Genomic DNA, 24,049 nt, shown 5'->3' with positions numbered 1-24,049 from the left:
CTAACCTCTGCTGAATTATAGGAGAAATATAGTTCAATGGTAGATGATACCTCCAATATACCCAACAGTAGAAAATATGTCATCAACTTAAATGCAAAGGAAAACTACATTATAACTTTCCTGTTTTTTACTCATCATCCTCCAGAACAGAAAAGATGACTAGTCATTACATCCAAGATAGAAATAGGTATGAGACTGGAGCATTGAAAACGTAAGAGGGGCACCTGGGTGGCTCAGTCGGCTGAGCTCAGGTCATGACTTCGGCTCAGGTCATGATCTCACGGCTTGTGAGTTCGAGCCCCATGTCAGACTCTTGTGCTGACAGCCCAAAGCCTGGAGCCTGCCTCGGATTCTGTGCTCCTCTCTAGCTCTGCCCCTCTCCTACTCATGCTCTGTCTCTCTGTCTCTGTCTCTGTCTCTGTCTCTCTCTCTCTCTCTCAGAATAAATAAACATTAAAAAACAATAATAAAAAAAAAAAGAAAAAATGTAAGAGGGTCTACGGAGGGACAATTTAGGTCATATCTACAAATGACAAAGGTGTCAGAGTGGGATCCACTCACTTAGAAGAAAATGGATGGACAGTAAATGTCACGATGACATTTTAAATCTTGCGTGGAAGATACTTCCAAACCATCCAGAACCACAGAAAAGGATGCAACAGTGACCTCCTCACAGAACGGAGAGTCTGAGGGAGCCCATCTGAGCCAGTCACTATTATTCCCTAAATAAAACAACACTTCCTTCACGAGGAATGTTTCCATACTTGAGTTTCTCCAAAGACCAATAATGTGTCGCTCCATTCTTCAGATCCTGCACTTCTACCGCCACCACCGTCCGCGGGAAAGGCCTGTCGTCGTGAGTTTTTTCCACCTCAGTGGGAAGTAACTCCGGAGGCAGAGGGGAGTACAAGGTGTCGGTCAGCAGAACGAACTGGAACTGCACCTACGTGAACGGAAGAAACCATGCAAATGGCCTCCGTGTTTTCAGCAAGTCAGCTTCAGAAACGAGGCGACAGAATCACGCCCCCCGGGAAAGAGGTCAAACGAGTAGTAGGTGCTCAACAAACAGCCTGCGATCAACGGGGGAAGATATGGCCGCTTGTACATTAGCCGTAGAGAACCATCCTAATGTCAAATGAAGCTATCTCCAGACTCTGTTTTCCTGCCCTGGCCCAGTGCGTTCACACAAACTAAAACCTCAGTGCACGTACCTTTGTTGACTGAGTGAAGACTCTTGAGGACGTACACAAGAGAACAAAGGGGGGGGAGCTGCGAGTCTGTCTCGAGCGCCTCACAGAGAGGGGGTGGAAGCGTCACAGCTGGCTTTCCGTTCGAAATTCCAGGGTCACAAGCGCTACTCTTAAAAGTGTTCCCTGTATGGTAAGTGCTTTTCAAGCACCATGTCATTTATTTCTCGTTACTGCCCCGCGTTTTCGCCTACAAATATTAATGACACCTAAGACACAGTCTGTGCCTTCATTTTGTCTACTTGAAGAGAGGAGATAAATACTTACAAAACGAAATGGGTTGCTGAGATTGTGAATGAAGAAGACATCTTATCCCTATTTTACAGAACTAGACGATAGCCCTCGGGGAAGAGACTGAATCTCCCCAAAGCCGGGCAGTCTGTGCTCTCTCCTGCCATGTGACACTGCCCACCCCCCATCACCCTGCGGCCCCCAGGCCGTTCGGCGGTGGCACATACAGTGGGATTCAGCACGTGAATCGGAGATGCGGTGTGACGGTTTGGTAATGAGGAAGATCGGGAACATTTATCGTCTTTTACCACGTCCAAGAGCTATTCCAGCTCTTTACATGTCCTTACTGTTTCATCCCTCACAAAACCCTAGACGGCAGGGGCTGCTGCCAAGCCCATTTTATGGATGAGGAAATGGAGGCACAGGGCCGTCAGAGTCAACGCAACCAGGAGAGCTGGAATTGGAATCCAGCCGGCTGAGGGCAGAGCGCTTGTCCACTGCACAAAGCTGCCTCTCACACCCTAGAGGAGGAGGGGCACTTAGGACTTGCAGCTGTAAATGTAATGGCAGAGAACTAAAAGCAAATTGAGAATTTCAGAAGCGCAAGAGTAGCTTTCTCCTACTAACATGTTTCCCTAGCTCTTGTCGGAATATAGTCTCCTCTGTAAACAAGCTAGAAAACATGTTCTTTTAAAAATGTCATGTAATAAATATTTAATTAGTGTCTACTACGTTCCAGGCACATATGTAAAAGAAAGGCACCTATAAACCTGTTTCATAGCAAAAAGCAGCTGAGTTCACCCAAGGGAAAGGTCAGCTCAAGACTGGGAGCCACGAACCCCCTCGGACTCAGCTGTGTCTCCGGACGACCCACGTTCTCCCGCCCTCCGTACCTTCTTCTTCAGTTCCACACTGATGGCGTTGGCCTCCTTCAGGTAAACAGCATTGCCCCAGAGTAAGTCCCTTAATGAAGTAAACTGGTGAGACTTCCATTTCCGGAAGGCCCACTGGGCCAGCTCAAATTCATGTTGTGTCCAAGGGACTGAAAGGGCAAACGAAGCGTGATTAATGGTGATCTCCTAACTATGTAGCAATTACATCTCTCCTCTACCTCATCTCTCTTATCAAGTTAAAGTATTGTCCGGTTTTTCTCCATTCACTTGCTTTTGTCTTCTTCTTGTCGGTAACGCTTACTAAATTCTGCTGATATTGTGAAGGTAGCATATACATTTCAGAAAACTTAAAAAAAAAATCCTGCTATTTAAAACAGTACGGGGGCGCCTGGGTGGCCCAGTCAGCTAAGCGTCTACTCTTTTGATTTCGGCTCAGGTCATGATCTCACAATCCGTGAGATTGAGCCCCGCGTCGGGCTCTGTGCTGAGCGTGGAGCCTGCTTGGGATTGTCTCTCTCTGCCCCTCCCCTGCTCAGGCCCGCACTCTTTTAAAATAAATAAACAAACATCAAAAAAGTAAATAAAGCAATGCATTAAAGAAATATACTTCAAAAAAATAAAAAACAAAAAATAAAAAAATTTAAAAAAAGAAAAGAAATACACTTCCTTTAAAAAAATACACGTATCTATTATAGGGCTTATAGTAAAGAAAAGTCCTCCAGTATATCGTGCAACTTCATGTGTATCTATTTTTCTTGCTAGTACAGGAAGCAAAAAGGTCAAAATTTTACTTCACTATTAAAAAATGAATTTAGTACATAGAGTTCCTTCAAAGTTAATTTATCTGCAACATATACATGAACTTCATATATACAGTAATACGAAACATACATGTAAACTGCCCAAGAGATTTTTGTGAAGACCAAGCTGAGAAATCTTGTGCCCCGGGAACACTGCCAGCCCCGCTCCCACGTCAGAGAGCACAGTCTGTAGAATGGAGAGTCTCCTGAATCACCTTTAAACCGGCTCGGCAAAATATCAATAAATGGTAGGGTCACCTATGATCAAATCCAGCTTTGACCCCAAAAAAGGGTTAATCTGATAGTACAGATCCAAAAGATCTACAGTAGGAAGTTTCCATCTCTAGATTTCACCTTCTTCCTCCTCTTCCTCTTCTTCCGTCGTCTCGGCAGCGAGGGAGCGGGTCTCAACTTGCTTCTGCAAGGCCTGCAACTTACTCTCATAGTCCTGGATGAAAACAGAGGAGAGGACATGTAGGAGAGGGGGGAAGTGGAGGGAGGGCAGGAGAGATGAGCGCAGTGTTGGTGAAAGCAGAGAGAGCAGAAGGTAAAAGAAGACAGAGGCAGGAAGCGACAATAAAAAGACAGACACAGAAATACATGGGAAAAACCCACAAAGCACACAAGATGGTGTGTAAACGGTAAGTGCTGAGGAAAGCTAATGGCGGTCTCTCTCTATCCCTCAGACACAAGAGTTCTTTATGCGGGGCTCAGGTCCAGATGGGGGGGATTTCAAGGGGGAGAAACGCAGGTGCCCCTTAAATTTATTCAACAGTAGTACTTAAGTAGTACCTTCACATATCAAGGAATCCCAGGGAAAAACAATACTGGAAAATTCACCAGTATCACCAACAATTCTGATTATCTAGCTGTTTGGATGGGAACTATGGACTCTGAAGCTCTCTGTGGATGAAATATTATTGTCTTTGCAGCTGTACGATGTGGCCTTCAGGTAACCAAAAGATCACAGTGCTATTAGAACCAAAATAATCTATAGATGGTATTTATTCAAGAAAGATATTCTAAAATATACTATTATGATACAAAACGTATCATTGTAATACACATCAGATTTATCCTTCACTTCTCCATCTACTCCACGCGTTCTCGGTGAGGGCGGTATCACCCTGAAGAGGGCAAAGAATGGCTTCTGAAGGATACAAAAAAAAAAATCTTACTTTTTATATATAAAGCACAAATGTATACACGGCATGTAAACAGATGTACTTAGGTATCTGAGATTAAAATTTCATGGTGGGGAGAGATTAAGGAAAAAGTGTCTAAAAAGGTTCCTTGGAGCGTTAACTTTAAAAAGTTTGCGTTCCAGGGGCACCTGGGTGGCTCAGTTGGTTAAGTGTCCAATTCTTGATTTCGGCTCAGGTCATGGTCTCGTGGTTCGTGGGTTCAGGCCCCACTGGGCTCTGTGCTGACAGTGTGGAGCTTGCTTGGGATTCTCTCTCACTCTCTCTCTCTCTCTGCCCCTCCCCTGTTCTCTCTCTCTCAAAAAATAAACTAAAAAAAAAACCCAAAAACAACCAAAAACCAAATTTAAAAAGCTTGTGTTGTTTGAAAAAGCAGAGATCTTCACATAATAAAATACCATATCGTAGCATAAGCATAGCATTTTAAGATCTACTACTTGGATTTCCTGCTTTCTTGGAGTGACCCAATTACAGGCTGTCATAAGACAGAGGGTTTAGGTATAACCGTGTACTGTTGTCAAACAGAGCTCTCCAAGTCACAAGTCAAATATTCTATTCAGTATGAAGGACCACTGAAAGCCTCCTAGCAAAGTCTATTACAAAAGGAGCTTCCAATGGCGATGCTAAGGAGGATGTAAATATTCTCAAGGCTCATCATTTATCACTTAGAGTCACAAAGGAAGCGTTGTCTCTTTAGCGGAGCTGGCAGTGAGCAGGAGCCAGGGACACAGCATCACAGATATCAAAGCACACTTTTTAGCAGACTATATACTGTGGCAAAAAAAATTAAGCTTGCAGGTAAAAGTGTGGCTCCTGGCACCTGTTCTTACTAGTCTTAAAATTCTGGGCAAGCTAAATCCTCTTTACACCTCATTTTGTCATTTTTAAAATGATCTGCCTCCCACGCAGGACTGAAGGGAGGACCAAATGATGAACCATTTAAAACCAAATGTGAAAGTCCTCTTAATTGATAACACACACAATCAAAATGACAGGTAATGCTTTAAAAAATTTATTTTCTAAGTATATCTAGTACGCAGATCTTGGTTCTAAATACCAGTCCCCACTAAAAGGAACCAGGGCTCCTTGGGAAAACAACAGATTCCAGGTTTGAAGGAAAGTGCAGGTGAGCCCAGAGTGTCTTGTGCGAGAAAGGATGGAAGTACTCAAAGACCGATGGGGCCATTTCTAAAGGACACAGAATCCCACTGGCAAGTAAATAATAGTAACAAACACAATATAGCACACTGAATATAAAAGAAATCCATGAGTCCACAGTGATACTGAAAGGGGGAGGGGGGAAAGGAGCTCCCTTTTTGGGGGAAAAAAGCCAGTTAATAAATAAATGCAAAGGGATCGACAATTAGAAAATCACTACATCGCAACCTCAGATGTAGTAACTGAGTCAAGGCAAGAATCATTAAGAAATGCTAACACAATGGAGTGAAAGGTGGATGGAGAACAGAATCGTCACAGAATCCCAAGGACTACCCTAGATACATATGTGTTAATAAGGAAGAGAAAGAGCTGGGAAATGTCACATTAAATTGATTAAACTTTAACATTACTGATAATAGAACAATTTGACATTTTGTCTACCGATACGATGTGAAGGAAGTACACAGTGTCACCTTGACAGCATTCTTATCAAAAATGCTTAACTTAAATCTAATCTTGAGGAAAGAATCAGACAACGCCACACGTAGCCGAGACTACTGAAAAATACCAATGTAAAGAAAGAGAAGAGAAATATCATAACCAAAGTTAATATACGAGCTTCGCTTGGATCTGGGATTAAAACACACACATACTTCCAACACTTATATTTTTTTAGACAATTAGGAAAACCTGAAACCGGGCAGTCTACTACACAGTAGTGAATCAGTATTAAATTTCTTGGCTAGGTTAATGGTGTTAAGAGAATGTCCTTGATTTTAGGAGATACACATGGCAGTATCTGGGGGGTAAACTCCATGGTGCCTGCAACTTACTTTCAAATGATTCAGAAAAGAGAATACACAAATACGGGTATACGAAGATTCATTGCACTAGCTTTCCTTTTGGTATGTTTGAAATATTTCAAAATAAAAGGCTACTTTCTTCCCCCTTAGAAAACCTCTCTGTTCTGTGAAGACCCTTTCAGTGAAAAGAGGAAGATGGCCAGTTTACCTAAAAATCCTCAGGTGGAAAACATGTTACTATTTTATCTTGTGGACTTTTTTTCTTGTTTTTCATTCCCCCCTGCAACTTTTTATTATAGTAAAATGCACAGAACATAAAATTTGCCGTCTGAACCATTTTTACGCAAACAGTTCAGTGTTGTGGAGGGAGTACGTTCACACTGTTGTGTTACCACCACCATCCGTCTCCAGAACTCCCTCCACCTCGCACAACTGAAACTCCACACCCACTAAACACTAACTCCCCACTCTCCCTGTCCCCCTCCCCTGGCAGCGACCATTCCACTTTCTACGATTTTAACTACTTCAAGTATCCCATGTAGATAGCTCCTTCTTGTGGAATCACACAATTCTGGCTGTTAGTGACTGGCTTGTTTTTGAGATTTCCTTCAAAAATCAGTTTACAAGCTGGCCAAACTGCCGATAAAAACAAAATCCTTAGAGTCTGACAGTTAAGGTACGAGGGAGACCTTCCCCGAAGGCTCTAGTGGCAGTAAAGCGGACATAAAAAGGTCTCCTGTAACACTATGGGCCTAGAACTCTGATTGCATTTTGACTCGGGAAAATCTCTATCAGCAGCAGATAGGCCAAGTATCGATGCTATTTCCTGAACTGGCCCTCCTCTTCCCCAAACCAGGCTGTATATGAGCTTCCAACAAGGACGCTTTGCAAGTCATCAGAAAAACTCTACGTATTGGATTTTCCTCCAACAAATGGAGAGAGAGATTGGGATGCTATTGTTCTGCTGACTTCAGGGTGAAAACTAGGATAATTATGGAAAGCCCACCAAATAATATCTTTTAGCAGTAGCCTTTTGTGTTTGTAAGAGTTCCTAACTGGTTAAATATACCCAGTGTATGTAAATGTATCCAAGGCACTACACACTGGCTATTCCCTCTACGAGAATGTTCTCTCTCTCCTGCCCGTCCTTCTTTTTAAGCTTACTTTGTGCCAGCAACTGTTCTTAATGTTTTTGCATAAATTATCTGAATCTTCCTAATAACCCTGAGGATGGTACTACTGTCACCCTCATGTTAAAGAAGAAAAAGGCATAAAAAAGTTAAGTAATTTTATACAGATCGGAGTCGGCAAGCACGGATATGGGATTTGAACTCAAGCAACGGGACTCCAGGGCACGGTCCTTTCGCCACTACCCTCTCCTGCTACATGCAGGTGCTAGGAATATAGTGGTCAATGAGACAAAAGTCTCCCTGGTGAGGGAGAGACAGACAATCAGTAGTAAACAGACACAAGATACACCCTGGTTTTGGTGGAGAGAAGTACTATGAAGGAAAACAGAGGCTGGCAGGTAGGTAATAGGGAGGAGAGAAGGGCAGGAGGAAGACTTTTAGATTAGGTGGTCAGGGGACGTCTCTCTGTAGGGACCACCTTTAGTCAGAGATCTAAGCAGGCAGGCTGAGATCTCTGAGGGGAGTGGTGGTGGTGGGGGGATCCCAATCAAAGTAGAACTAACAGCAAGTACGATGGTCCTAGATGGAAAGGAGGACCTTTTCTTGTTTTAAGGAGAAACAAGGAAACCCGGGTGGGTGGAGTGGACGAGGGAGACAGCAGTTGTGAAGGAGGCAGACAGGGACTGGGTGACGGACGGCCTTACAGGACATGGTAAGGACTGTGGATTTCATTCTGAGGGAAGCCACTGGGCAGTTTGGAAGCTGGGAAGTAACAGGGGTCTAGCGTACGTTTTAATGTCACTCTCTGTGGAGAACAGCCTGGGGACGGCAGTCATGACGCTGTCCCGGCAACGTTGAGGGAGGTGGTGGTAGGGGGTCCAGGGGGTCAGCAGTAAAGGTGGTCATCAGAGAACGGGGCTGGGGTATGCTTCACGGGTAGAGGAAGTATGACCTACTGATGATGTGGTCACGGGGTGTGAGAACAAAAGGAGAAACTGAGGACGGCGCTCGGGATTTGGCCTGAGCTGATTGCTCCGGTTTAGATAGGTTAACCGTCAGATGCCAGTCAGCTATGAGGTCGTCAGGTCATAGCTGTGAGTGGCATCTTCAGGTCAGGGCAGAGGACTGAGAGAACACCACCGGATTTATCACCACCACTGTGGAGATCTTTGGTGGCCCTGAGACGAGTGGCTTCAGTGTGGTGACATGGGACAAGAGTCTGACTACAGAGCGAGTTCAAGCAAGAATGGGGAGAAGAAACAATAAAAGGAAATAACGGTGGGGGGGACGAGTGGGACATTACAGAGCACTCTTTGCAGGCACATTTCTACAACAGGAAGCAGAGAAATGGAGTGGAGGCTCTCGGGCAACATGGAGTGTTTTGAAAGCGGTGAAATGAAGCCATGCTCGAATGAAGATGTACAAGAGAAGGGCTGAATGTACAGGGAGTTCTTGAGAAGGTGACGGAAGATGGAGTGCAGGGAAAATGGGCGGGGCTCAGGGAGGAGCCAGGCCAGTTCATCCACCAACAGGAGGGAAGGATGCACGAGGGATGCATGCAGAACCAGAAGTGGGTAGAAAGGCAGGTTTTCTTAAGATCGCTTCTTTTTCTCAGGGTAGCAACACAGAGGTCATCAGATGAGAGCAAAGGAAAGGCTGCCTCTCCTTCCCAGAGTCTCGTGGTGGTAAACTTCCAGAGCATCTTACATTTTTCCCTCCTAGCATTTGTGACGAGAGTGCCATATAACTACTGGTGTGACTGTTCGTCTAACGGCTGTCTCATCCACAACTGTGAACTTCCTGAGAGCGGGGAATCTGTCATTGACCGTGGGATCACCAGCATCTGGCACATACCTGTCTTCTAGATCAGTTACGGACTCACACACTAAGCTTCCAGTGGAAGTTCCCCCAAGACGACCATCTTCTAGATCAGGGTTGGCAAACTACAGCCTAGGGGACAAATCCGGTCCACTGTCTATGTTTTGTACATAGAGTTTTACTGGAACATAGCCATGTCCATTCCTTTGCTGCTATTCACCTACAACAGTAGAGATGAGTGGTTGCAACAGAGACCGTTGGGCCCACAAAGCCTAAAATATTCACTATCTGGTCCTTTACACAGTAAGTCTGCCAACCCCTGTTCTAGATCAGTGGTTCTCAGACGTGGCTGCTGGTCCAGCCTCGTCAGCATCACCACCGCCTGGGAACTTATCAGAAATGCAGATTATCAGGTCCCACCCCAGACCTCCTGAATCGGAAACTCTGGAGGTGGGGCCCAGGAATCTGTGCTCTTCCAAGCCCCCAGGGAGTTCTGATGCACACTCTCATTTCCGAACGGCTCTTCTGGACCTTCTGGACGAGGTGTACAGATGAAAGGTGGAGCCCACAAGACAGATAAGGAACTTATTCCAGGTGAGTTTATACTCCCACGCGAGAACCAAACAGGCACAAAGGACTATAGGTCATCATTATCAAAACTGTGACAGCCGGCCTGGGGTGGGGAGGAGGGTCTGGGGCAGGGAAAGGACATGTGAGCGCAGATCTGGAAGAGGAGCTAAACATGTTGAGGAAGGATTTCAGTCTTGAAGAGGTGCAAGAACCCAAGGGGGGAACAAACTCGGCACGTTCAGGGGACAAACAGTCCAAAGTGCTTGCGGTGTGGGAATGTTACAAGATGAAGCCAGAGAGGCAGGCAAGCGGCCAGAACATGGAAAGCTTTGTGGGCTATGGTAAGAAGTTCAGATTTTAAAGCACAAGGGGAAGCCACCAGAGACTACTGATACGATCTGATGTTTGTTTCTACAAGATGATGCTGGTTGCTGTGTGGACGGTGGCTTAGGGACTCCAGGACGGAAGCAGAGACAAGTTAGGAGGCCGCTGCAGCACTTCCAGGAAGAGAGGACGGTGCCACACTGGAGCATCTCTGAGGAGGTAGCACTTAGGGTGCAAACAAGGTCACCATTCCGGGGGTTCTGGTTAGGTCTGTCTTTGACACTACAGACTCGGCTCCTTTTGCTAATATTACCTTCCTCTTCTGATAGCAGATTATAATTAGCAAGCAGTAGCCGCAAGGGAGAGATCCACATCCCGTGTCAACCCCTAAATTTGCTCACCACCTGCAGCACCATGAGGACGCAGCCCCAGACCTCCCTCTCCAGGGATCCCACGACACCTGCTCTTAGGCCTGAGTGGCTCCTATTTTCTCCCAGGCCCCCAGTATCCTCTTGGTCTCGTTTACCTTCCAACCACGATCCAAGTGAGAGCATTCATCACCTTTCAGGTTGTGTACGCAGGTTTATCCCATCCACAGACTGATCTGTTTGCTGATTCTACCTCCAGTAGTCTATCAGAGTCTTTCCCTCTCTCCACCGTCCCTGCCTTTGTTTGGAAAGCTTCGTTTCTCATTTAGTCCGTGCAGCAACTTCCGAACTGGAGCACTGGGCTCTGAATTTGCCTCCTTCCAACACAAACTTGAGTCATTTCTAAAAGGTGGATCTAATCACGCAGTCTCCCTGTATAAAATCATTTGGCAGCTTTCTATCACACTCAAGATAAAATGCCCACCTCTGAGCATGCCACGACCTGGCCCTTCCCCCTCCCCAACCCCCTTCCTCTCTTACCCCTCCCTGACACACAGCTGCTCTTCTGACCGCCTCAAGCTGCTCGCAGTTCCCCTGGACCTGACAGGCTTCCTCGCTCACCCTGCCATTGTTCACTTGGGAGAAATTCCCAGTTGGACTTTGGGATGCTGCTCTGGACTCAGGGCCGCCTCCTTCAAACACCTTTCCCCACTCTACCCTTGCGCACACGACTATCGCTAAGCACATCGTACTGCACTGGGATCGGGTGTGTCGCCCTAGAAATGATCAGGTCTTGGCCACTTTTCCACCAGTTTGTCCGAGAGCAGAGAAATACAAAGTACTTTAAGGGGCAGAGTATGAGGCCAGAAGCAGACCAATCCAAGTATAGTATTTTTCTCAAGTTCCAAACTTCATATTAAAAACTTACGGGGGAGAAAGAGCCTCGTGTGGGTCTTGTATTCTACTCCAGAATAATACACGATTGTGCTGTTCTTCAATATAAAAAAACAGTATCACGTCCACAGGATCATTAAGACTGACGGCCCACTCCAGAAAACTGTTCCGCTTCGTCCTGTGTCCCTTCTAGCACACCACTAAATACTCTGGGTGGAGAAGAGCAGCGATTAAGGGGAAAAAGAAAAGCCAAACAGAGCTATTGAAAGCTTTTCAGAAATTTAGTGTCTACCCATGTGAAAGGAACTATACTATTTCATTTTTAAAACTTTCAGCTTATATGACAAAAAGATTGAAACCACTGTTACAGTTAAACTCGACTTACACTACACAAGTTTTTATTTAAATAAAATATGGCATAGAATAGGGGTTAAAGATCCCATGAAAGATAGAATTCAGATAAACAGGAAAGGGCCACAGAAGCAAAAGCTTTAGATGAATCAAGCTTGTACAGAAATATATTTTAAAAAGATGTGGTTTGCCACCATCTTCGTATGAAATTGGAATAAATAAAAGTCAAGACCAGACTTAATTAGCACCACCCTGTTTCACTTTTCTTTCTTCCCACATCAGAGAGGAATCACACTCTTAAAAGATGGTTTCAGCTTTTATTGAACGAGGACTTTATTTTTTTAACATTACAAACTAAACTCTCCCTTTCTGAAAAGGTAGGTCTTACACTCACAGACAACCTTCAAGCATTTTATTTTAGAAATTGGGGGAGAAATCCATAGTTCATTAACAAGAAGATTCACAACTTCTTTTTACAGTAACGATGGCAGGAAACCAATACATTTCACAACCTAGAGTGGTTCAAACTAAGTATCCTAGAGCAGATTTTGAAACCTTGGAAAGATGACATAAACTGGACAAGTATGAAAACTGCTCGTAACGCAGACTCTGGCTCTACCAGTACAGGACAGATGCTGGCTCTGCGCTGCACCTAAGAAGGCATCTTCACTACGGCACACAAGGACGCAGCGTCCTCCCCTCCTCCCAGTCCTGTGCGCAAATCATTAAGGCAAGCCTATTAAGGACCAGTCAGGCACGGGGTTACAGCAGCTGACCACAGGAAATCTATGTAACTTCCTGCAGTCTGAGAGCCTTTAAGGCAGACATCAGTGTGGCAGACTCTGCTGTGTTGTGTTTCTTTTCAGCATCAACCTGCACCTAAAGCACGAGAGGTCACTTCAAGTCACTTCGATGGAAAAAAACGATCCCCAATCACTGCGTCTCCAGTGAGTGGAGAAACAATTTGAAGTGCTAGAAAGAATTAAGAGGCAAAAATAGAGGAAAAGCCCTTTGGTTTAGACTTATTAGATGAACAGACTGTCTTTAACTCTCCAGGGAATATCATTGTGGTGTGTAAAATTATACTAATTAATTAGCACTCCTTTACATTCCCATAATTGTCAGACCATTATGTAATTTCAGTAGCACAGTTCCGCCCATTTTTCTATGAAAATAGCTATGAATACTTCAGTAATACAATAATGGTTTAATGATGACCATTTCTCTTTGCTCACGTACTATTTAAGCTTAGGCAGAGATACTGTCAAATTTAAAAACAAAACAATACGGGCTATGCCAATTGCTCACAAAAGCATGATACCAATAGCTTATTTAGTTAAAAAGTCAAGGAAATAGCTTTATTCACCCAAAGTTGTTTTCTAAGACAAACATCTGCTCTGAAACGCAGGAGGGGACATGTGTGGCAATCAGTCAAACCTCGGTTCATTTCTTTCTGGTCATCTGAAATCAAGGGCTCCTTTAGGTATCTAAACATTTTAGCAATACAAGGGCCTCTAGGTCAGTAGATGAAGCACAAACACAAACCTAATTCTTTGGAATATTGGTGTGGGTACAGTGCTTACCACAACCCACATTTGTGAATGAAAATGCCGTATTACTTCTCATTCTATAGTGTCACCTGATCACCAGTAGAAAGTCACCCCCGTTACTTAGTGGGAAAGGGAGGCAACTGCTCATAACGAGATTAAAAGGCCACCATAAAAGTGAAAAAATATATGGGCCTACCCTATCCTATTTCGAGTTAGGGAAACGAGAGCCCACTTTTGCTACAGGGATGAAAGCTCGGTCAGTTATTACTGGTATTAACACAGGTTTCCCCCGCACTTCGAAAGTCTGTGTTATGCCACTTGCTTTTATGAAGACCTATGTTAATACCTGTTTTTGCTAACTGAAAGAAATCCAAAGAGGATTTTCGCTTTTATGAAAACCCGCGTTCAGTGCGTTTGTTTTGCAGCCAGCCATCAGAGGTGGCGCCCACATCCCAAGCAGCTAGCGGCCCCGCCGAGCTCCTTCCCGGGGAAACACACACAGAAGCTTGGTGTCAAGCTGCCAGACTCTGAACGGTGTCTGTGAGCACCTGTGCTGTATCTTGATCTATCCCGTGCATCTGTTAGCAAGATGTGTCATACATATCAGAAAAGCCTGAGAGAGGTTGTTTTTTTGAGCCTGGGAACCCTCAGAATTTTTCCCATAGAAATCAATGGTAATGGCTTCTTCACTTTACACCGTTTCAGCTTAGGAAAAGTTTCACAGAAACACTCTACTTTCGGATAGCGGGAGAAACCTGTAGTAGAAAATGAATTTTTTGCAAGAAGGGAAAGGAATAATTAATATATCTAAGAATGTATCTAAGAATAATGAAGAAGAACAAGCAGGGCTTACACAAGATGCGCTGAAGTGACTGATCTGAAGTAGCCTACTGAGTTCATTCAAGCCACGTGGTACAGGACATTGGCATCTCAAAGGAGTCCACCCGTTACAAACATCATTCACCCGAATCTGTCTAATATGCCATCAAACCTCAGTTGAAGACTAGAACTGTTCTAGCTACGAAAGCAAAAACGTCCCCAACGTTAATCAGAAGCAACTTTCTGTGCATTAAGAAAGCATTTTCTTAGAAGCAAAAAAATAAAATAAAATAAAATACTATGGTTAAAAATAATGTGTTCTAATAAGGCATTGTGCCCACACGCAAAGGAAAAGAAAACCATCTAATCACAATCTCAAAGGCTTCCATGAATGCTAATCGCTATGTTGGCTGCAATTCCACACCATCTGGAAGACGAGTGTTGGGCAGGTGACCCCCGTGACTTAGAAGTCATCAGCGCGAAGTCAGGCAGTTATCACAGACATCTCTGGCTCTTTGCACCGCCTTTAAAAAAGTTGCCGATAAGTTCAAGAGATGAGGAAGGATGTAGGAAACTATTCTTTTCTTCCCATTAAAATCCATCGTTTTTAGTGGATTCTCCAGTGAGGCAAACTGAGACCACAACACAGTAAAATGAGGTATTGATACAATAAATGTTCATGAGGACTTCTCTTCCCTTGCTTGAGCATCTGTGAGCATTACTACTGTTAAGCAAAGAATAGTTTATTACACATCATCTCCTTTATTCTCATCCAACCAAAGTTAACTTATTTCATGACATCATCATCTACTGAAAATAAGTGGCACAGAGTCACATGTTGTGTGGCCTTCTCCCCATGTCCAACTTCTTCCCTCTCTCCACCAAATAACCTCCCTGTGAACTTATACATACTGCTCAAAGCGCATACAAATATTTTGTTGGCCTGATTTTGGTGAACAGTTCAGAGTGTGAATGTGTGTGTGTGTGTGTGTGTGTGTGTGTGTGTGGGTGGGTGGGTGTGGGTGCGTGTGTGTAAGAAATGATGTGTTAAACTTCAAAAAGCAAACTACAAACAAATCCAGAAACGGTGCCAATTTAAAGATTTCAGTATTACGATAAATTTCATACACATACTGAGATACTTCAAAAAAAAAAAGAAAAGAAAAGAAAAGAAAAGAAAAAACAACCAAAGCGAAACAAACCTACTGAAGCAATTCTGTGTAAAATACGGTAGAAGAAGAAGAAGATGGGGGAAGTTCTGCAGAAGGATGCAAAGCTGTGTACTATAAAACATGTCCGAAGACATTTAGTTTTGGCTTATGAAATTCCAATTGTATTTAAAGACAGGAACAGACGTGGATGGGAAACCCAAAGCTGTGTCCAGCATGTTATTAAACTAACAACTAACATCTACGGGGAAATAAAAGACATTGAATTCTGTATGTTAAGTTCCCCTTTAGAATGTCTGCATTAACCCAGAGAGGCAGGTCTTTCTGGATATCAGATCAGTTTGTAGGCATTATAAAAACATAACAAACTTACACCAAAACCAGACCAGCCTGGGTAAGTAAGTGTATTATCTAGGCACCAAGAAAGGAGGAAAGTCTCGGAAAAATAAGGGAGGTCTCAGTGTTTTGTCCAAAATTCCAGAAACTGCCCATTTATGTGGCATGCAAACAAAAGGGAGGTGCCGAAACGTTTACCAGTGTTTTAAGTTTTAACAATATTAAAATCAGTTAAGATTTGTAGGGACGCAACATTAAAACCATCATGTAAATAGCAGGAACTCAAGGCCAAGGCTAGAACCAACTCAAATCGTGAGCTAACAACATTGCCTGTTTCCTCCACCAAGATTTCAAGTTTGTCCAGTAATTTACACTGTGGTTTCTCGACCAGCTTTGAGATTGGGTGCCGAAAACTGGCGCCTCATCCTCGGAGGTGTCACAAACTGGTTACAGTGGTTGGGTTTGTCAGTCTGCTTCTGAACGGAACTGGCTGCACTGCCCTCTAACTGACCTCCAGTGTTATAATTACAGTAAGACTGACGGTGCTGATGAATATGGCGCTTTGCCTGGAAAGTCTGCAGATCGGCAGTGGGGTGACCACTGTGGGAATTCAACGATTCTGAGGAGGCAGATGCCTGGCAGCGTGTACTTTTCGGTTGGCCGTTATTGAGGGAGTTGCTTCTCCAGCGTAACTGAGGTGGCTGTTGTTGGGCATTAATATGCTGCTTGCTGACTTGGATGTGATCTTGACTTCGCGTGCCCTGAGAGCCCCATGGTAACTGGGGATCCTTAGGAGCTGCTCTACTCCCCTTTTCTTGGCTCTCCTCTTTATTTCCTCTCCTTCCGTCTTCATCTTTTGGGATTCTCAGCTCTATTACCTCATCTTCTGTTATGATGATATGGGTCCCAGGGCTCCAAGAGTTTCTGTGCTTAGGGTTGCTCTTAAAGGGGAACCGGGGCTTCCGGTTCTCAGGAGGGATGAACCTATGAGGTACGTTCTGCCTACGGAGCTGCTTTGCTATCTCCTGCTGTTGCAGATTCTTAAAGCGGATTTGTTCTTGCCTCATCCAGCGCAGACGTCCACGTCTAAAAGCCGGATCCCCGTTCATCAGCTGGGAGACACGCTCCTCTTTCTCAAGTTCTCCACTGTCCCCTCTGCTTCCATCATTCTCAGACTTGCTACTGACACCAGCGCCGACGGGTTCCTTTGCTCTGTGGTTTCCTTGGCTTTTCTGTTCCTGAGATCCAATCAGTGGCAAGACTTTCTCCATTTTGAGCATTTTGTTTCTTAAGACTTTTATTTCCTCATCTTTCATGTTGTTTTGCTTTTTCACTTCCTGCAAAATATCTTCCAGTTTGTCAATATGAACCTTGAGGTCATCTACATCAGTTCCACCTTTACCACTGGCCATCATGTCTTCGATCTTCTCATCCCCTACACCAACAGTGTCCCAGACATCCCTGGCCACTGCCCTCCAGGAGTCCCGCTCGTTGGGATCCTTCTTCCCGTACATGGCACAAAGCTCTTTCATCTTCACAATGGCCAAGGCTTCAATCTCCTGCCGACTGTGCCTAAAATCGTTGAGCGCAACCTCATAGCATATCTCTTTTACAGCCTGAATCTTAAGATCTGAGATGGTGACCCACTTGGAATCTTTACTCAGGCGCCTTCTCTGGGGGATCTGATACATTTTAATTGGCTCTCGTTTCTTCCCACTGCTAGGGAGGCCACATTTTTTAACAATGGTTTGCAGCTTGCTGGGAGGTAGCTTTTCTCTCAGAGAAGTAATCAGTTTCCAGCTCTCTTCGCAGGACCTCTTGTCAGAATCGTCCCCGCTATCAGAATCCGCGTCCTTTGGAAAAACAAAATCAAAAAATGGCCCCAAAATAACCAAAATTAAAATGTAAAAAAGGAAAATCAAATTGAAGAAAAAACAAGCCAAAAAGCCTTAACCAAATTTAAAACCAAAACCAAAAATAAATAAGTAAAACTAAAAAAACAAAAACAAAAAAACACAAAAAAACCCCTAAATGGTGTGTACGTTTATTAAGACATATGTATATAAAGATCATTAATATAAAGATTTGCTTGTTTAGTAACACTAATGCAAATTCCCACTTTCTAGCTTAAGTGATGAAATCTGCAATCCAATTTCTTAGGAGGACTGACACAGTGACCTTTCCCTCTAAGGTCATGTGAAATTTTTATTTAACAAAATGCTGTGAAATGACATCTCCACCATCTTGAGAAAATGAAGTAAAACCTATGCCCCATACATGCTAACGCCCATGCAGCCACTTCCCCACATTTGCCTTGGTTATTGCTGTTGCTTCTTCCAGAAATTCTCTCCCCCACGAGTGAGCACAGATGCCATACAAGATGTGACGAGCAGGCGGATTAACAAAGGTTAGTAAGGCTGTAGGATGCCACGTTTTGTTTAGCTTTACTAAAAAGAGCAGCCCTAGAAAAAAGTTAGAAGATGAGAAGGTAGAAAAAGAAGCAGTCAAACAGGGATGATGTTAAAAATGAATCCCTACTGGCAGACCATGTGAGCTTCTTATCAACCAAACTGTTTTTCTAGAAGACAAGAGGGTTTTGATAGGAGTCCTTCCACAAGTACGTCCTGGAGTCGCTATTTTCTTGTCATGCCAAACTGATGCACTACGTCTGTGCAATTGACACTCGTTACCCAGAGAACAGGAAGCAGAAGAAAAGGATCCTTATGGTGGGTCTGCTTTTTTTGTTTTCACACACTTAAACCAACAAACACTTCACCTCCAAATTTTTAAGAAATAAATTTCCAGAATATAAATTAAGCTAGGCAAATATACTTTTCATTACACATCATTTAAAATTCCCCAAGTAATATTTTACTACAACCTAAAGATGTTTTCTCCTTAGGAAAACCCATGGCATTTCTAGCTATTTGAGGAATATCACTTTAAATGACAACTCTTCCTATCAAGACATGAAACAGAAAGATTATATTCTGCTCATGTAAAAATGGATCCACTTTAAAATGCTGTCTCTAACTCTTTCATACTTAGCTTGCACTTTACCTCTTCAAAAACTTGAGTTGGGTAGTCGGGCTGCTGTTTGGACTTGGGCCTAAAACAACTAACTAGTCTTCAAGGGCTATCTGGATACTAACCAACTGTTCTTAACTAACAAGAGCACATCCTGATAACACGGATCCAAGTGAAAGCAATGTTGGATTTAGAATTCCCTACGATGGATAGGATTATGGAAGACTTTCTATTCGGGAATTCTTTCTATTCCTTGGAAAAGAAACTTTTCACTTAGAACGGTAGTTCAGGATGGTCTAGTTAAAAAAAAAGAATCTCAGCATTCTCCTTTACTTGGCTGTGATTACCACAATTATCTCTAGCAAATAGTATCTTGCTTTCTAGGCCAAAGACTTCTATGCAGTTACTTTACATGCACAGTTATTTCTAAAAAATAACTTTTAACAATAATGATAGTAATTTGGCCCCTGAATTTGGAGCTGTTGATCTATTATTTCTGTTGGTCAATAAATGGGTGCTAAACCCATCCATAAATCCTACCTGGTTGAAAATTTAACAAGAGAAAACACAGGGGCGCCCGGGTGGCTCAGTCGGTTAAGCATCCGACTTCAGCTCAGGTCATGATCTCACAGTTCATGAGCCCATGTCGGGCTCTGTGTTGACAGCTCAGAGCCTAGAGCCTGCTTCGGATTCTGTGTCTCCGTCTTTCCCTCTCTCTCTGCACCTCCCCCCATGTGCTCTCTCTGTCTCTCAAAAATGAATAAACATTGAAAACACTAAAAAAGAAAAAAAAAAGCAGATAGAGCTAAATTTGTAGACTCTATGCTATTTTTTTCATTTTTAGTGTAAACCTCAGAATGGCTAATCTTAAGTGATAAAAGAGGACATTAACAAACATTAGAGAATAAAGTATGTCTGACTCTTAAAAAGGTTTTCTTATCAATATGTATAAACTATATTTTACAGAACATCAACTCTGATTGTTCCCACATAATTGACAACTATCACTCCACCCCCACCCTGGCTTCTTCTCTTTTCCTTTTAAGATTGCTTAAGGATAAAATGAATACTACCTATCTATGAAATAACAAATATTCTAATCTGCGTTCATATCATGCTTGAGAGACAACGATTAGGTCTGTTAACTCTAATAAAAATAAAATATATTCATATTATAAAAAATCATAAATAAAACAAATAAACAAGAAAGTCTACATAAATCCAAAACAACTCAAATTAAACTAAGTGGCCATAATTTTCCTTCTTCTTAAAATACTGTCGTATTGACTTTGTAGGATATGTTCTTAAAGCCCCCCTATCATATACTGACCATGACACTAAATATTCTGTATGCAAAGTTTATGTGCCAAGGTACAAACCCTATCTCATGTCAAAAAAGATTTAAAGATATTGAGATTGACTTATTGCAGGGTTGGAAAAACTACTCGGGTCTGGCAAATTCACGTCACTAAATGCTGCTTCTGCCTTCATTAAATCCCAAATGCAAAGGCCTCTGTGAGAGACTCTGCAAGAAGCCTATGCAAATTGAAGAGAGAAGATACCTAAAGCACATGTGTAAAAAAGCAAGCACAAAAAGGACCAGGTATGCAACAGAGCACTAACTATAAGAGAATGTTCAGCAATGTGACAATGTGACGCATTTGGGGAACTATAGTAATACGATACTTATGAGCCTGAACTCCATTTTTTAAGGCTGTCATTATTCAAAATGATTACATTACAATATTAAATACAATTTTACTGCATAAGAATTCCTTTATATCCTCTCAATGTTTATTCATAGGGTGCATTCAAAATATATCTGTTTGTTGACCAATATGGGGTCATAAAAATACACTTTCCATTCAGTATTGTTACTGCTAGATATTCTTTAGGCTAAGGCATTAGAAATCAGTTCCTCTTGAGGACAAGAAACATGAGTGGAACAGACAGCTGGACTTAAGGGAGGAAAGCAGCCTCCCTGCTCTGAGTAGCTGCTCTTGAGATCCGAACCTGCTCTGAGATACACAGAACAGATGACAACCAGGACCTGACTACTTGCAGACTAAGTATGTCCCCTGGAAACGAAATAGGTCTTAGACACATTTACTTTCTCTTTACTTAGTGGTCAGCATCTTTATTTCAGAGCAAAGAAGGACTATCAGCTCTTGGTTATGGAGAACGCCAGCCATCATCATCTCTCTCACCTGCTTTACTCAAAGGCTGGTCTCCGGCCCAGCAGCACTGGCATCACCTGGGAGCTTGTTAGAAATGAAGAACCTCAGGTCCCACCCCAGACCTATTGAATCAGCATCTGCATTTCAACAAGACTCCCAGCTGGGGAAGAGGCACTGCTCTTTCTAAACAGAACAGAACACGGAAGCAATTCAGAAGACCCAAGGTGAAGCGTCAGACCCGTGACTTAACAGGTGTTTAAGAATGGGCAAGACAGACTTTTTTTAGCCTTGGTTTACTCAACTATAAATGGGAAGTAATATTACTCACTTTATTTACACACACGCCTACCAGGGAGGGCTATTCCAGAAATCAAACAAACAAACAAACAAACAAACAAACAAACAAACAAAAAAAACCTGATGGATGTTAAAACTCTCTGTAAATTACAAAGCACTATAGAAATACAAGGCACTACTGTTAATAACATACATAGCTTAATGATACCTGTCCTCATGTGATCTGTAACAGACCATCAGAGGCATGCTACTAAATCATACATTATGAAGATAAAAGGCTCCTCATGTGTCACAAACCTTTCAAACCCCTAATCATACGGTAGCCAAATTCCTTCCGTTTTCATTAAAAACTAAATGTTGACTAGGCTTCGTGAAGGGACTCAAACACTGCTATTATCTTGCCCCAAACATGTGATTTATTCCTACAATCCATTCTTTCTTGGACTTCACTACAGTTTCCAAGATAACAAACTAACTGATTTAACCCACTGCCAGGCCTAAGAAATGAGTTGCCCTGGGAAAGGCCGCTTTAGCTCAAGCCCTTGGCTTTTCTGGCCCAGTCAGCAACAACGACCAGCCTCTCTTCTCCAAAGCAGAGCATCACCATTAAGGCTGCAGTTTACACCAGCATTTTAGATGCTGTGTTTTACGCTAAGGGAAGAAACCAGTATCTCAGCTTTCTCCCTAATCTCCCCTTATTTTAAAAGAAGTCCATGAATCTTAAAAATTCTACACTGTATCCACTGTACCCAAAGGTTTATTATACCTTTTCCTTACATATCAAATGAATGCCAAGAAGCTTCTTATGACCACGGCTTTGTTAACCAAAGCTGGATGACCTTAAAAACAAAAATCTAACTACTAGATCAACTTATTTATCCATGCGATTCAGTTTCTATCAAACTTGGAGAATCAATTCACATCATAAAATGCTAAAGCCATTATTAGCAGTATAAGCTGCAACCTTAAACCAACTTTTCGACTGCTCACCCGAACCCTTTCTCAACCTGGAGGAACCAGGCTTCTTTCTACTATTTGAGTTGGTTGTGAGCCCCCGCTTCCACTGTCATCCCACATGCCACGGAGACCCTTATTGAGAATTCAGACTCCATGCAGGGGAACAGAAAAGGATTAACACATGCAACTGTGCAGCAACACTTTTAGACACAGTTTAACTAAAAAAAGAAAAAGAAAAAAAGAAAAAAAAAAAAAGTCTGCCCAGCATAAGAACAATCCCCAAGTCAGCCCAAGAGCAGAGAATTAGTACTATCAGGTGATCAGAAACAAAACCAAGGCAAACACCCACCATATTCAATATAATTATTATTAAAAGATCCACCACTGATGCATACTCAAAAACCACTATCAGGAGGCAAAGGCTACCAGAAAAGCTCCCATAGTTCTTCAAAAAGCACTTGGTTTTGATAGAACTAACGATTTGACTTTAAGACATAAAAGGCACAACATCGTACCTTTATAGACACTTTCTCAGGCTAAGGCTACGAGGAGATGTAAGTTCATTCTCCATTAAGGAAATGAGAGAATAGCAGATGGTGTCAGTGAGAGCTGGACAAGCCATTTGGGCGAGTGCTCATCTGTGGAATGGGAGGGACCAGAGCAAGCCGCCCGTTTCCTAACAGAGGATTGAGGATGGCCTCCTACCAGTCTCTGCTGCTCCAAAAGAAGATCTGCTTCTTCTTTCTCCTTTTTGTACAGGATCTCCATCTCCTGCAGCCTACAAGGAGAAGAAAAGCAAGAGAGGAAAAAACAAATTGTGAAATCACTGGACTGTTTCATGCGTGCTACATATTGTAGGTTTAAAAGAAGTGATGGTCACGTGGGCCACGTCATATTTGTGCATCACCTTTTCTCCATCTCCTGCTTCATATCAATCCCTTGTTTTTCCAGAAGTTCTCTCTGGGCAAACGTCCAGTCCACAGGCTCAGAGGGGGTCTCCGCAGAAGGAGTCTTCTCTCGCTCTGCCCGTGCTTGCTCCGGGTGGTTGAAACGAAACACGTGATTTTTACCCATGATGATACGGTTTCCTAGAACAAAACAGAAACAGAGTTAAGAAGCCATTTTTTAAAAGGGTACTTACCTAGGTTAGTAACCTCACTCTCCCTCCCTTTCTCTAGTGCAAAAAGACAGCTTTTGGAGTTTTACAAGAACAGAAATCCTAATGCTATCACTTCTTCAAACAAAGAGTCACACATTAAAGAGTTGCTCACACAAGCCACATGTTGTTTACTGAAGACTTCAAACCTTTCCTGGTCTCACCTGAGCGCAGCTGAACGGGCTGGGCCACCCTCTTGCCATTTACATAGGTCTCTGAGCGTTCACAGGGCTCTAGGGTCACGATAACTAAGAAGAACACAAACTAGTATTAGCATCACAAACCACTGGAGTAAGACAATGGAAAGCAGATGACTTCCAGGGTAACCAGAATCGATTCCTGCAACCAACCAAGTGGCTGAGAATCTACACAGGAGCTCTCGCTGGGGGACCCAAACCAGGGATACGGCTAAGAGAAACATTTAAATGAATTTGACAAGCTTCAGAAGACAGGAAATGTTCGTTTTGGTAATACCTGATAGTTCAGTCCACAAAACTGAAAACTATCAGAAATCTTAAGATACAGGTACTATCCAGAAACTTAAGATCAAAAGCTAATATTCTGATTAAAGGAATGAATCACATAGCACAAAAATACCATTAGAATATTGTTTTGTTAATAACCTGGGCAAAAATCAAGACTGACTTTTTCTTCCCTTTTAGATAAAGTAAGTTCCACTGGGTTAAAATCAGAGGTCCTTCAAATTTCCCACTACCCAGGATATTTGTTCCTTTCTTACTTGTCTATTAACTAATTAACATTCAAGACCAAG

At 42.9% G+C, this 24,049-nt stretch overlaps 1 protein-coding gene across 36 annotated transcripts in view; it reads right to left on the bottom strand.

The window, feature by feature from the left end:
* Positions 1 to 24,049, bottom strand: part of KIF1B (kinesin family member 1B) — a 145,860-nt gene that overhangs the window by 44,446 nt on the left and 77,365 nt on the right. For 32 of the 36 annotated variants that reach the window (XM_043578539.1, XM_043578508.1, XM_043578513.1 and 29 more), the window contains 6 exons: positions 23,442 to 23,525; positions 23,029 to 23,209; positions 22,827 to 22,899; positions 3,526 to 3,619; positions 2,372 to 2,520; positions 765 to 943 (listed from right to left, as the gene is read on the bottom strand). In XM_043578539.1, the coding sequence (XP_043434474.1) occupies positions 765 to 943; positions 2,372 to 2,520; positions 3,526 to 3,619; positions 22,827 to 22,899; positions 23,029 to 23,209; positions 23,442 to 23,525 (760 nt within the window). Of the gene's footprint in view, positions 1 to 764; positions 944 to 2,371; positions 2,521 to 3,525; positions 3,620 to 14,897; positions 17,517 to 22,826; positions 22,900 to 23,028; positions 23,210 to 23,441; positions 23,526 to 24,049 lie in introns of those variants that run through there. The other 4 variants (XM_043578544.1, XM_043578541.1, XM_043578545.1 and 1 more) reach the window with 1 other exon arrangement.

Source organism: Prionailurus bengalensis, chromosome C1 (genome assembly GCF_016509475.1).
Source record: "Prionailurus bengalensis isolate Pbe53 chromosome C1, Fcat_Pben_1.1_paternal_pri, whole genome shotgun sequence".
In the NCBI taxonomy this organism is placed as follows: Eukaryota; Metazoa; Chordata; class Mammalia; order Carnivora; family Felidae; genus Prionailurus; species Prionailurus bengalensis.
The sequence above is the reverse complement of the archived record's forward strand: the minus strand, read 5'-3'. Positions and strand labels throughout refer to the sequence as shown.